The following is a 15211-nucleotide window of genomic DNA, read 5'->3' on the forward strand; positions in this document are numbered from 1 at the left end:
CGATTTTCTTGTCTATCCTTCTAATGTAACTCTTTATTTTTTCTTCTTTGAATATTACGAATTAACTCTCTAAAATTTAATTTTTTTATATCTAAAAAAAATTATACAATGTGAAACTTATAACTTATATTAGTATAACTATACTAAGTTAATCTATACTCAATAAATGTTAATATTCGGGTACGAAGTAACAATTAATTTTATAGTGAAAAATGAAATAAGACTTAAAAAAAATACAGATATATGAATACCTGATTTAAAAATTATATAATATTTTAGAGGGTTAAGAATGTTTTCTTAGATATTATTCTCTTCTTTGCACCCTAAGTTAAAGCTTCTATCGTGTCTATCGCGTCTGTCGTGCCATTTCATTATGGTTACCTCCTGTTAATGATTATAGAATAAATGTGAAGTATAACAAAAAATGCATCCTTCCTTTTTCTTTTTATCTTTCGATAATTATTCCTACTCCCCAAAAATTTGTAATATAATACAATGATAAGAAAAATATGTGTATTATACGCTGTACTACATATTTCATTTTAGAATAAAAATTGATTCACACATTTCACTGATTTTAACATTATTGTATATAATTGTAATTTAAATGTATACATACATATAATTTCCATTCAATCTTACAATCAGTTCAGTCATTGATTCATCATACACAACACCTCTAATTTGAATTACGAAGTCAGAATGTAGACTGAGCTGAAACTGAATTGAAATTTGTGAATCAATCTTTATTTTAGAATGAAAATGCAATGAAAGGGATTAAGTGTAAGATACACCACAGACAAGCCTTCAAAAAATAAAAAAATAAACATTTAAAGCAGTGCTATTCGAATATACATATATATAAATATTTTGAAAATATATAACAATATCCTAAAAAATATTTGAAATATTTTTATTTAATCGAACGCTTATAGAAATTTTTTGTGTTATTTAGATTAGATTCATCGATCCATTTTAGTTAGGTCGAAACAACCTCTCTGGATTGCTATGAGATAGCAGTTATTTCCTACAGGGAGAATGTAGAACGGATATATATGCAGTTAAAATAATAAGGAAAATTCTACACGGCATTTCGTCTGCTATCGATTCGCGTATTCGAAATAATTCCCGTAAATGCTGTTTGATCATTAACAGCAGCATCCATGACACTTTTGTAATTAAGAAGAAAGGAGAAGTAGAATTTTTTTTTTTTTTTACAAATGAATATATAGGCCTAAGGTTAATAACTAACGAAATAATTTTCATTAAGACAAATATCCAGGAAAAAAATGAAACGATAAAATAAATCATCATGGAAGTAAATTTTCATTGAATTTAAATGCAGCCATTGCTCAACATTACATATCTATTAATAATTTTTATAATTAGGTAAAAACAAAATCAATCGTGAAACGAGTTAAAAAATTTTTTCTAATCGATGGAGATTAGATGAAAATTTATGCATATGTTTGATATTGACCTATCTACCCGATAAATGCGATGGAATAGAACATTTTGATTATTTTTTATCAAATTCCATTCCTAAACACAAATTCAGATATGCATATTTTGATATGGCTCATATTGAAACTAAAAATAAAAAACAGTTATAGCCTGTATACATTATATAAAGATTATATATCTTATTAAACATTATTTGATAATAAGAATATTTAATATTATAAAGATATCGCCTTATTATCTAAAACACATCAGAAATAATTTAATCTTTTGTTAAGTTAAAAATCGATCAATTTGTTGTCTATTTGTTGCATTGATTCTATATATAATTTCTTCAAATGATGTAAACTGCAAAGCTATCTATAAATATAAGGCACTCTCACTACCACAGAAAGCTCTCTAATCTAACAGTAAAATATCCGTAAAAATAGCCTTGATGAATTTGTATTCCTTGATATTTCTTAAAAACCTGTATGGTCTTCTTCCACCAATTCCAATCTTTTTGGACAAATCTATGCATCATCATCGTAGCATCAAATGGTACCTCCATTATTATTTAAGGTTCGAACCTTAATCCTCTCAAACAGTCTACAATGTAATAGACTGTATTCAACGGCGAGATAACATGCTACCAAAGATCCAACCTACTTAGCAAAGTCCCGAATCTTAAAAATTCGCCTTTTTTCAAAATTACTCATTTGAACTAAAAGAGCCACCTTCTTCTCTTCAGGTAACTCAATTCTCATAGTAGATGAGTCTAGTAAAAAACCTAGATATCTACATCTAGTCTCAGGTAACAACAATGACTTTTTAAGGTTGATAACAAAACCCAAACGATTGAGCAAAGCAAGGTAATTTGACTAAGATTATCCCTGCATTTTTCTATTGACCTACCGAGACATAAAAGGTCATCCAGATATAACATCGATAAATAACCTCGTGACTACAATTAGTACGCTATTTGTTTCAAAAATTTGATAGACATCGTGGATATTTCTTTAACAGAGAACCCTTGTCCTCGCTGCTCAGACCATCAGCAGTATTTCTTCCCTTCACTAATCTGAGCTTCAGAACTGCCGATCGTAGCCTCTCTGTCAATAGCCCCAAACAAAATCTTATGTTGGCTGTTGGTCACGTCTCTCAGTACACCAATTGCTCCTGCGACACTTGTGGCTCTCAAACCTGGTATATTCCCCAAAGACTCTTTTGGGACCAGATCCACAGATCCTTTCTCAAATAATAACTCCAAGACTAGCCCATGACATAACGTAAATTATGACTGTTTATTTTTTATTTTTTATGGTTTGTTTGTTTGTTTACAAAATTTCAATTACCTCTCGGATAATTAAAGCAAACATCATCTCTACTTTACTTTCCAAATAAAGTCAGATTACCATGTGAGAATCTATTGTTCCTTTCGGGTATAATAGATTTCATCTTTATCTGTCTGAATAAGACACTATCAAAGAATTAATCTCTCGGATATACTAATTCAATGGTATAAGTCGGCCTCTCGGGCCAAGAAAATGTTTAAAAAAGAAATTTACTTACTGTAATCTATCTTGATCCTTTGCACGATGAGTATCCTGCCTCAGAATTATGAAAAATTTCTACTGACACTAATTCTACATTGCGAATTTATATTGAATCTAATTTTATTTAATCAGATTATTTAAAGTTATAAAAATAAATCAAATATATTATGAATAAATACTGTTTCTACTTCATGAATTTCCATATATATTGACACTAATTTACGGATTTATATTAAATATAATTTTATTTTATCGTCTTATTTAAATGTAAAAATAGCTAGCAACGATACGAGAAAACACTGACTCTAATAATTTATAAGAATTGATGAGCTGATAAAAGATCATAGAACAAGAAAGAATAAAATATTTCCTGTAAATGATCTCTGAAAATAACACATTAAAGAATATATTATCTGAAAGTATCAATCATAATGAATATCTTACAAATTGAATTCTTAATTTAATTATGAATTTAATTTTTATTTTCGAACGACTAAAAGTCAAGTATTTTTAAAATGTATCAAAATATGCACCTATATGTTCAAAAACATTTAATTTATATCTAAATATACAAACTTAAACAATATCAATAACCTAGGTCTCACCATTTGGAAGTAGCTGCATATGGAGACCCAACTATTAATAAAAATCAAATAAATTTTGTAAAATAAAACAATAACTGTAGCAGTAAACATGATGATGACTAATAAACTAAAAAGTATACAAATTCCTATAACAATAAACTTTCTATACTATTAATCGTGATAAAGTTGAAATAAAAATGTTTATTAATAAAATACGTAATTAAAACGAAATCACTTGATGCTTTTCGTAGATTTTTACTTGTCGAAATACTAGATAAAAATAAAGATCTCTTATCCTTGAGATAGTTCGAACGATCGACTGTTTTTGTTTTATTCTCGGTCGGAGAATTTCTTGGAAATATACAAATTAATGCGTATTTCCATGTCGAATGTTAACTATCTTTCCTCTATTAGATCTCGTTCTATGTTATTAAAAAAAGACACACTTATACTCATATGAAGAGAAGGTCGTATATAAAACCGACAAATTTGATACCATATTATTCTAGCTCGTTAAATTCTTGGAAATCTGAGAAGTATATGATCATATTAGACAGGATTAAAATAAAAGTGTATTGTGTATGGAATATCCGTAGATGTGTGTATGTGTATAAGTATATATGAAAATTGAATATAAGATATCGATCGATCAGAATTATAAACACAAAATTATTGATCAGAAGAAAAAATACGACGCAATAGTTTCCCTGGCTGATCTGTGAGAGGTAGATATTATTTTCACGAATATCTTTCGAACGTTACGACATGCCGATATGCGAACGCGGCCTCGTAAAAATCGTGCGTTCAGTTATCGATTAATGTAATGGAAGAAGGTTTATGTTTGAAAGAATCTACTAATTACCTATAATTATGTAGAGCAACAAAACATCATATTTACTTGTTATCATATCCAAGATAGCGACCAAACCATTAACAGGGAACCGAAGTGACTTCTTTAGTTCGACTATATAACTAGGATACACCGCGAGTCAATTTAAAAATTAATTTTTTCAATTAAAAACAATAAAAACATGTAATAAAAATATGTGGGAGTATCAAAAGTACGACAAATGTAATTAATTCGGATTTTAAATGTAGACAAAGATTTTTTAATGAAATATTTATATTTTCTTAAAATATAGAAATATAAAATAGACACACTCATGTATCACGCGTATGTAAATCATTCCTATGCTTTCTATACTATGCATGAAATAATGAATAATTAATAAATTGAGTAATTCGAAGGATTTATATATTTACGTATATCTCTATTTATGAATATCTCTAAATATAAATATAAAGGTACATTTGTATTTGAATTGTACATTGTATTTGAAAAAAATAATACTTTTGTATTTATGAATATTGAATAATACTTCATTTACAAAGTAATATGTATTATAATTTCGTAAAAATTGGATCGGATTATCTAAAAGAAAAAAAAAGAAACTAAAACGATACATACACAGCGAAGTAATATATTGAATATATATAGCGGTGGGAATATAAAAGCGACCATAAAAATGTTCCAACATGTACATATATCTTCGGACATGGCAATGTATATATTTATATAAAAACTATTTGTATACTTATATAAAATACTATTTATATACCTATTTAAAATCTATATAAATTTCAAGAATAGAATTACCATATAATTTCAAGCTATATAATTTCTTGAAAAATACTTGTTTTGAGACAATAGGCAATGAAAAAATTATTGTATTTTTACATACTGCACCACACATGCACACGAATATTAAGTTTGACAACGATATATTCGTAATAAGTGATTTCCTTAGTATACATATATATACCTACATACAATACCGACACACATAATGCTGACTTTTTTTCCTTTCTTTTTGGAAAATTGATTACTGAATATACAAAACAACAGATACGTCTGTTTAGACGCGTAGTGGGGGAAGGAGTTTCTATCGTTTTGACATGAATGCGAAGAAACACGATAACGAAGAAGCGCGTTCATAAATTAAAAGAGAACAGGTAAAAACAGAGTTTACATTATAAATTTCTATGACTGAAATTTTTGTCTAATTTTGGTAATCAAGAACTAGTTCGAATGATGAAGATTTTTTACATGAGATATTATTCTCATGCAAGAAACATATCTTATATAAGTAATTTCCACAAAATTAAAAGCGTGTTTTTCGAATTCATAGATGTTGTCAAAAATCATCATGAAGCATTGTTGTCACGTTAATTACAGGTAATTAGTATATATTTTCTAATCTTCAATCGAATTCTTTCAATCGATTTCCATTTAAATAATTTCCAATCAACATTATTAACAAGTCATGATAACATCGAAAATAAAAGATATTCAAGTGTAAAATAATGATGTGCGCGCGTATGGACATTTTCTTTACAATTTTTTTTCATGTTTTGAAACTTTACCTCTATAGGTATCGAATTGTAATAATTAAATTGTAATAAATAAATTGTACAAATTAATATTCGTTTAGACAGTTTTTAAGTTTATATATCAAGTTAATGTTTCGGTATTTTCGTGTAATAGATCGAAAAATTATAAGGAGGCCATTAAACAGGTCATGTACAACGTATGCGCGAATGTCCATTTATTCTTTTTGCGTTTGATGATTCCGCCATTTTTAATTATATTGTGCTACCGGTTATAGCGATGGTTTTTCGTCTCGTTAATTACAAGTAATCAATATATTTTTTCTAACGTACATGTTTATTTTATATACCAATCGATTGCTGAAAAGACAATTTCCACGCGTTAATGTTCGCAAGTCGTGGCATATACTCGTTTAAAAAATAGTCGCGAAAATAAAATTAGCATCTTTACATCCTTTTGGGAACAATTCTTATTGTGGAGACAAATTCAAATTTTCTACTTATTTTTTTTATGATATCAATACTTTTCTTGTCTATTAACGATGCTTTAATTAATAATCTTTCATCAATTTGTCACATGCGATTATATTTCGTCTAATATTTTCATATATTGTATATACATATACACATAAGTACATACATACTTGGACGTTTAAAAATAATTAAAGTAGTTACTGCACTTACACGAACGTATAAACACAATGAAAGCGGAAAGCGTTTACACGGACGTATAAACACATTGAAAGTAGGTATATTATTCGTGTTTATACGATAACTTTTGTTTAGGTCGATCAGTATTTTTTCACCATTAGACTAACAACTCACGCTCTTGTTCGTTCTTCTGACTATTAAGAACTATTTGTCTGAATAATTTTTATTTTGTTATTTGTATATTTTGATAAGACAGAATGGTGAGTTATCTCACGACGGTTATTGCCATTCTTTATTTCTTCTTTGATATTAATTATTTTCTAAGATTAATATTCACGTTTATTTGGGCCAAATTTATTCAAAAAAAGACAAAACTCTTAGATAAAACTACAATCTACAGTAAGTATTTAACGAATCAAATTTCATTTGCTTTAAACAATTTCTGCATTTTATTCGATTTCATTTACTTCTAATGTCGATACTATTATTTAATAATCATCAAATTTTACTTTCAGAATATTATCTATTATGTCAGAATACAATGTTGTCAATTAATTTTTTATAATAAATATTTCAATGCTTACAACACTTTTAAAAATAATTTTATTTTTTTATACAACATAGTTCTGTTAAGAAAAAAAATTTGCTTACATTGTTATTTATTTAACCATAATCAAATCGTAACAAAAATATAAAAAATCAATTTGTTATCATAATAATTATTAAGCATTAGTTAAATGCGCTCAAATGAATAATTATTAGATTATTTAGTATATTTTTCATAAACATTTTTATATACTGTTTTAATCACTATTATCTCATCTAGATACTTAAGATCGACGTAATTAATCCATAATAAAAAAACAAGATTATTCGTTTTTTTTTTTCGTTATGCAGGTATATGTACTACTCAAGACTTGGACTTTATGTCACATATGAACAATGCAAGATATCTACGTGAATTAGATTTTTCTCGTTACCATTATTTCTTACAAACTAAAATGTACTTTTTGTTAACAAACATGGGTATCACGGCAATCCTTGGTGGCTTATGTACGAGATATCGACGATCGATTAAATTCTTCATGATATACAAAATCACGACTAAGGTAAAATCTAAAGTTTGAAAACAATTAAAGGATATAGATAAAATTTCTGGTCAAGCTTTCGTAATAAAATGATATTGTTCTATTGTAGTTGATTTATTGGGACGAGAAAAGTTTCTATTTCGAGCACAGGTTCATAAATCTACAAGATAACTTCATTCACACAGTTATTCTCAGCAAGCAGACGACGATTGGCATGAAGATGCCCTTAAACGAATTCATCAAGAAATTTGAACCTGAAATTTCTTTGCCTGAGATAAACAGCGATTTAAGGTTATGGTTGGAATCAATGAAACACTCTTCTCAGAAACTTAGAAAAAAGGATTAGAGATCTTTCTTTTTTCTTTTCTTAGACTTGACACTAAGTTTTTGAAATTATATGCGGGTCCAATTTTTTTATCATATTAATTCAGTTAAAAAATTTTTCTTTGTATCTATCGGGTGTTTTAAATTGTGACTGTATTGTGAACCAATAAACAAGAACATTAGAAGTTCAAGATAATTTCTTATCAAATGACTTTTTACTGCTTAGTTTATTATTGCAATTTGCTTGTCAGTAAATTCTTCGCATTTAAGCAATTCGTGTAAATTCAACGTGAATCTTTGCTTAACAATTTTCTTTTTCAAAATACCAAAGAATCAATTCATGTGGGTATTACAGAAATCTTCATTATAAGGGAGGAAAATGTGATCAGTGCCATCTGTTGTAATAAATAGGAACTATTAAATTATCTGTCGATAAAATCCTCAATGAAGATTGTTATCATTTGCAAATACTCAATACATTTGTTTAAAATAAAAACTGTTTATCATCAATAGATACATATCTAAAATTAGTTTCAATATTTAGTCGACAAATGGTACTGGGAGTTCGAAAATCAATAAAAGATTTGATGCATAGAATTTCTATTATATTTATAGATATACGCAGTTAAACAATTTTATATGAAAAAATGAGTTGAATATTCAAATCTCTTGAATATAAATAATATTTTATATTATATTTAGTTTAATACGCACAATTAATAAAATACAATCAAATAGTCATGAGTAGGATTTAAATAGCTATAACTTTGTAAAAAAACTATTCAGTATTATTCTGTAATGAATTATTTTAATGAAATGACGAAATTCTTTAAAAAATTCCTATTGCGATACGTCATAAAAGACTTTTTCAAAACTCCCGCCAAGCTTCATCATAAATTAAAAGGCGGGAAATTCGAAAGGACGAAATATTGAAAAAATATTGAAAAATCGAGAAAAGGCGTAACCCTGAAGGATATCTGTTTTTGACGTGCACATAAAAAACGGTGAATTCTCAGAATTATCCTGATGTAGTGTATAAAAATCTTGGCATGTACCCTTTCACAAAAGCGATATTGAAACATGATTGGGCGATGAACGCACATTCAATGCACGTGACTTTTGATGATCGTATAAAAGAGATCGTGGAAAAGAGAAATAGAAAGAGTGAAAGAGAGAGAGAGAAAGAGAAAGAGAGAGAAAGGAAGAGGGAAGATTGAGCGCGGATAGGATACGCGTGGCTTTAGTTAGTCTCTGTGTTTGAAGGGTTGCCGAAGATATATAACCCAGGTCCAGCCGAGCTTTCAGCTTTTAACGCTTCACTTGGACAGAGGTTTTGGTCTACGCTTACTGGGCACCGTAATATCGACATATCTATATATTCACATCTATCTAGGTATATATCTACATTTATCACTTTTTTGCCAAGAAAGAAAGACAGAAAGATAGAAAGAGAAGAAATGAGAAAAAGAGAGCTTCGCAAGCTTTCTCTTCTATGTTCTCTAAACTTTAACCTCGGAACTTTAAAAAATAAGCCGGGACATTATTTTTCCACCCTTCTACGGATGCCAATTCGATGGACCTGTCCAGTTCCACTCCTCCTCGTCGTTTCTACCGGAGCATAGCTTGCAATGTGCGGCATCAGCGAATGTGTAAAAATAAAAAAGAAAGAGGACTCTGTATGTGCGTTTCTATGTAGTGATGTATATATGTATATATATATATATATATATATATATACACATATATATATACACATGAACTATATAGATGTATCTCTCTATGTGTATGTGTATTTGGTACGTATATGCACATACACATACACATAAGCGCTTCCATACACACACACACTCATTTATATATATATATATATATATATATATATATATATATATACGCATGTCATCTCCCTCGTCGCCTGCCTATTCGTATAGTCGTTCCCGGGATATGGATATGCCCGCAAATATGTCGGAGCCAGAGAGCCATTTTCAATTCAATCTGTTAAAAGCACGTCAAAAAGTCATACGATATTTCACTGCAACGGTGAATCCCGATGACACTGCAGCTGCATCGCCAGCGGAAGAGCAGCGAATGATACGTAGAATATGTATATGTGCGTTTTGTATTAGTATATGTGTGCATTTATGTATGTATATACGTACGTATAACTTACGAAACAGATTCTCGAGAAAATCAAATCGTATTATGAAATATTTAAGATCAAGACAATTTTCTGAGACAGAGAAAACGTTGATTTTCTTTTATTCGACATAATATTATAGTTCATTTTATTTTTCTCTTCTTTTTCTCTTCCTCTCTCTCTCTCTCTCTGTCTCTCTCTCTATCTCTCTCTGCCTTTGTCTCTCTCTCTCTGTCACTGTCTCTCTCTCTCTCTCTCTGTCTTTGTCTCTCTCTCTCTCTCTCTCTCTCTCTCTCTCTGTCTCTCTGTTTCTGTCTCTCTGTCTCTGTCTCTCTCTTTCTTTCTAATTTAATTATCTATGAAATATTAAATTTTATCAATGTTATTCATTAATTATTTATAATAAGTGAATATTTTTTTTTTTTTGTAATTTCGTATATCACCGTTATCTTAAAAGCGCAGAAAATCTTAATCCTTTTTTTTTTTTGAGATACGAAGTTCGTACTTGCATTATGCGTTTTGAATGAGTTCAATGCCACTTGCAAGGAAGCTTCATAATCGCGTCTATAGATGGCACCTATGTGATCGTTGTAAAAATCGTTTTATTCGCGAAAGAAGGCACGAAAGAACTTGCCAGAGAGAATTCCAAAGCTGAGAGATCCTATTCGATATTTTTTTTCGTAGTACCTATGTAATATGTTAAACGAAATGAATAGAAATTATTTTCTTTAGAAAAGCGATTTAATAGACTAACTAAAAACGAATTAATATGTGATCAATGGAATATTTTACTTTATTCTTTAGATATTTTTATCAAACATTAATACGCGTATTGTATCAAGAACGTAAGAATGCAAAAACTTATTCCAATCGTTGTACAAAGTACCACCATGATATAATTTCTTCTAATTCGAGCAATCGTCGTTTAAGTAATATACTTGAGGTAGATTATAAGTATATACATCTTTCCTAATCGATATTTTTAGATAGCGATAAAACTTAATTTTCAATTCACACGTCATTATCAAAAATTGCGTTGTTGTAAATTAAATCAATCTATTACTTTAGGATCTATTTTCGAGATATTATAATATATGCTATTTGTTTCGAGTGTCTCTAAGAAAAAATTGATATTGTGAATAAGGTATAAAGATAGGTAATAACGATGGATTTGTTTTCACGTGCATTTGCCATTCATTTCTCATTGTTCCAATTTTTTGCTGTTGGAAAAAGGAAAGTAATATCAATGGTATGTTGATTGTGTTACCATTTACATTCACGTGATTCTCCCTTTTGTCTCGAATCGAAACGGGATATTTAATCCATGGACATGTGAATACAAGCTCGTGGACAGCGGGAAAAAATTCTATTATGTATTTTAAGGCGTAGCAGTATATCTCTCGTTTGAAACTTATTCCAGTCGCGATAAATTTCATTTTTAGAGAATTTATTCATGATAAGCTGATATCGAAAACTTCGCATATTAAAAGATACGCTTAGTAAAATATTTCGTTGAAATATTTAAATTAAAAAAAAAAAAAAAAAAAGAAATAGTGTCAGTGTGTACATATCAAAAATTTTAAGTTGGATTAATCCTTTCATTATTCATCCTTCCTACTATATCTTTCGCTCTATTCTCTTTCAAAATATCTCTCTATTCTTTTTTAACGTGTACCTATATTACATAACTAAATATTATTAATAAAGATAAATATTTATTTATCTATATATTAATTATAATGTGTTCGTATGAAAAAATACAAAGTAGATTTTTTTACATATTATATGTCTTTTTTATTGCTATTATTATTAAATGGCGTTCGAGTTTGTTAATACCAGAGAGAGCATAAAAAAGTTACCTGTAAGTACAAAATATATGTATGTATATCTCCGTAATACAAATTTAGTTTATTCTTTCTTCGTTATCGAACAAATTCTTACAATTGGCACGTTCTCGGGTTCTTTTTTCCCGTTTGTTTTCTTTGTTTCTTTTTCACCAATTTCATTGATTCAATAATTCTACCAATTACACAGTACCAATCATAAATTCATTAAGCACTATAAATCAGTTTTTCTTCTTATTTATACAAAAATTATATAATGTAAAAATATAGTATTACTTATACTGACATAATTACATAATAACTTATTATTTAAAAAATATTAAAAATTTTTGGATATAAAATAAAAATTACTTACATATTATAATATATAGTATATGTATATATATACATATATATATTAATGTAAATATATATTATATAACTATATGAAAGTGCGTGATTTCAAAGTTACATAACATTATAGAAGGTTAAACAATGCTATTAAAACCATAAAATAAATAAAAATATTCAAAAGCTTATTTTTGTAAGCAAACATACTTAAATGCGTCGTTTCTTACTAATGAAAAAGGAATACGCAAGAAAAGCATTCTGACCTCTTTCAAATGGGAAATCTTTTCTTTTGAAAGTCATCGAAGCGTTTTCCTTCTTTTTTCAACGCCGCTATTATTATAATTCTCGATGATGAATCTTCCATAACGCTTCTCCTTTTTTCGCGGTCAACCCTTTGATCCTTATCTCGTCTCTCGGAGCGGATAATAAATTATCATTCCGTAACATCAAGGCAAACATGCTTACCCTTTCTGCTTTCTCGAAATTATACGACGGAAAAGGATCATGAGTAGAGTACTCTATACCTATATATTATATATATATACATACAAATGTACATATGTACATGTATACATAACGCGTATTGGTTTTCCGGTTTGGATCTCCCTCACGCCTATTAAATTCAAAAATAATCTGATTCTCGTAAAGCCACGAATCTCTTATGTGCATCCTTACTCTGTGAACGGTAGTCGTTCGTGGTTGGCCACGTTTAGAGAAAACATACATATATATATATATACGGAGGTAAAACATGTGTGTGCGAGTAATCGAGAGGGTGAGCAGTGGTAGTTCAGGTAAAAAGGATATAGGTAAGCAAAGATACGGGATCATAATGCGCACAATGCTTTTATTTCATTCTTATTGCGGGTAAATAACATCTGTACATTAGATCACTATAAAATCGTTCGTCATTGGTAACGACAATGGGGGGTTAGCGACCATTGAAAATCTCCTCTTCTGAAGTATAATTCAAAGGCACGTCGACATCGTCGTCGTCGGCCGCGATGACGGCGCTTATGCTAGTGGTGGTGATGATAGCGGTGGAGGTGGTGGTGATGATGGTGGTGGTGGTTGGTAATGGTCGTAGTTTATAGGAGAACATTTATAGTACCCGCTGAGAGAAGAAAGGAAAAAAATACGTTCGTCCAATACAGGACGACGAACGTCGGCGTCGTCGACTACGATTACGATGGTAGTGCTGCTGTTGACGGGGCGCAACGTTGGTTAGAGAGGCAAGGTGAGGGAGAGAGGAACTAGTAACGTCGAGAAAGAAAGAAAGAAATAAAGAAAGAAATAAAGAAAGAAATAAAGAAAGGAAGAGTGAGAGAGAGTGAGGCGGAGGTTGGAAGGAACGACGGAGGCGTGTATAGTTAAAAACAGTTGGCCGAAACAAAAGGCGGAGCATATAGAAACGTCTGAGCATCGGTCCGCATTGTGTGTTTTACATTAAAACGGGTTTTAAATAAAAGAGTAATGTGTTGGTTCGTTGCGTCGTTCCGGGGGTGGTGAAGAGAGAGAGAGAGAGAGAGAGAGAGAGAGAGAGAGAGAAAGACGTTGCCAGTGGTGATGATGGTAGTAGTGGTACACGCATTCTCTTTCTCTATCTTTCTCCCGCAGATATAATACCCACACTGATGATATACACAGAATACACGCATACTCACCTATAAGTGAGTTAGAGAGGGAGAAAGTGAGTGGGGTCGGAGGTGGATACGCGGCTAGGTATGTCCCCTTTTAACTCTGGCAGATATAAACTCTTAACATCTCCAGGGAACCACTCGGAGCACCAATCGCAGCTTGCCACGGGCGTGGCGTTCCCAGCAAGCGTCCCCGTGTTTGGCTGAGAGCTCGGGGTGGAACACTGTGGCACAGTGTTTTATTTCGCGCGCCTCTCTCCTACGTAGAGGGGTTGTCGGAGGGGCTGGCGGTTTCTCGGCCCTATCCCACACCGATAAATTTTACCGGGGTGACTCTCACCGACCCCCTTCCCCTCTCATCATTCTTGGTACTGTTTTTCTCTCTCTATCTATCTCTCTTTTTCTATTTCATTTCCCTCTCCTACTCGAAAGATTCCACTTTCTACGCGGTCAACGTCGACACTACCACACCATCGGACTATCACTAACTTACCCTCCGAATAGAAATACCAGTCTCAACACCCCTTCCTCCTCTTCCACCCTCTACTCCTACCTCTCTCTCTCTCTCTCTCTCTCTCTCTCTCTCTTTCTCTGTCTCTGTCTCTGTCTCACTTTTCACCCCCTCCCTTTACCGGCGCACGATACCTGAATCGACTCAGCCGAGAGATGCTGCAATTGTTGACAGTGGCGGAGCGCGAGAGAGAGCTTCTAGAGTTGAGACTCTGAGTGTAAGAGAGAAAGAGAGGGAGAGAGAGAGGGAGTAGGTTCCGGAAGATAGAGATAGAGAAAGAGAGAGAGAGAGAGAGACGGAACGAGGTGACCCGCCGATCCTGCATTTTGCTCCTCGACACTCGAACGCGCGGGTCCTTTCCTTTCTCTCTCTCCGATAACTTCCGAGATATTTTCGAAAAGTGTGCGCGACCCTCCTAGCTCATAGTTATCTTCTAATAGTCGCTTTAATTTCTTCTACGAGCTGGACTCAAGTACGTGATATATATAGATACATATATACATATACATATATTATTGTTTTTCTCTGTCTATTCGTGTTGTCTGCTCGATTGTCGTCAAACGAAGTGTCGCGTTGCCGTCGGGTGACCTTCGATCGCTCATGGATAACAGGAAAATACAGTGAGACAAAAAAAGAAAGAGAGAGAGAGAGAGAGAGAAAGAGAGGGATTAGAATTCGTTCATCAATGCTTACCGGAGATACAAAGTAAGGAGGATATTCT

At 31.2% G+C, this 15211-nt stretch overlaps 1 protein-coding gene across 1 annotated transcript; it reads left to right on the top strand.

Moving 5' to 3' along the window:
* The first annotated feature begins 6751 nt into the window (after positions 1-6751).
* LOC118443106 (protein THEM6-like) lies at positions 6752-8225 on the top strand. Its single transcript, XM_035869596.2, has 3 exons — positions 6752-7018; positions 7517-7728; positions 7817-8225. Exons 1-3 carry the CDS (start codon positions 6877-6879, stop codon positions 8051-8053), a joined length of 591 nt encoding a protein of 196 aa, XP_035725489.1. The 5' UTR covers positions 6752-6876; the 3' UTR covers positions 8054-8225.
* Positions 8226-15211: the final 6986 nt, after the last annotated feature.

Source organism: Vespa mandarinia, chromosome 4 (genome assembly GCF_050613455.1).
Source record: "Vespa mandarinia isolate Hongniang chromosome 4, ASM5061345v1, whole genome shotgun sequence".
Lineage (NCBI taxonomy): Eukaryota > Metazoa > Arthropoda > Insecta > Hymenoptera > Vespidae > Vespa > Vespa mandarinia.

Bases quoted from the DNA above. Each gene is read 5' to 3' on its own strand.
- LOC118443106 (XM_035869596.2), top strand. From the start codon at position 6,877: ATGGTGAGTTATCTCACGACGGTTATTGCCATTCTTTATTTCTTCTTT. The intron at 7,019-7,516 runs GTAAGTATTTAA...TTCGTTATGCAG, and splicing joins AGATAAAACTACAATCTACA to GTATATGTACTACTCAAGAC. The intron at 7,729-7,816 runs GTAAAATCTAAA...GTTCTATTGTAG, and splicing joins TATACAAAATCACGACTAAG to TTGATTTATTGGGACGAGAA.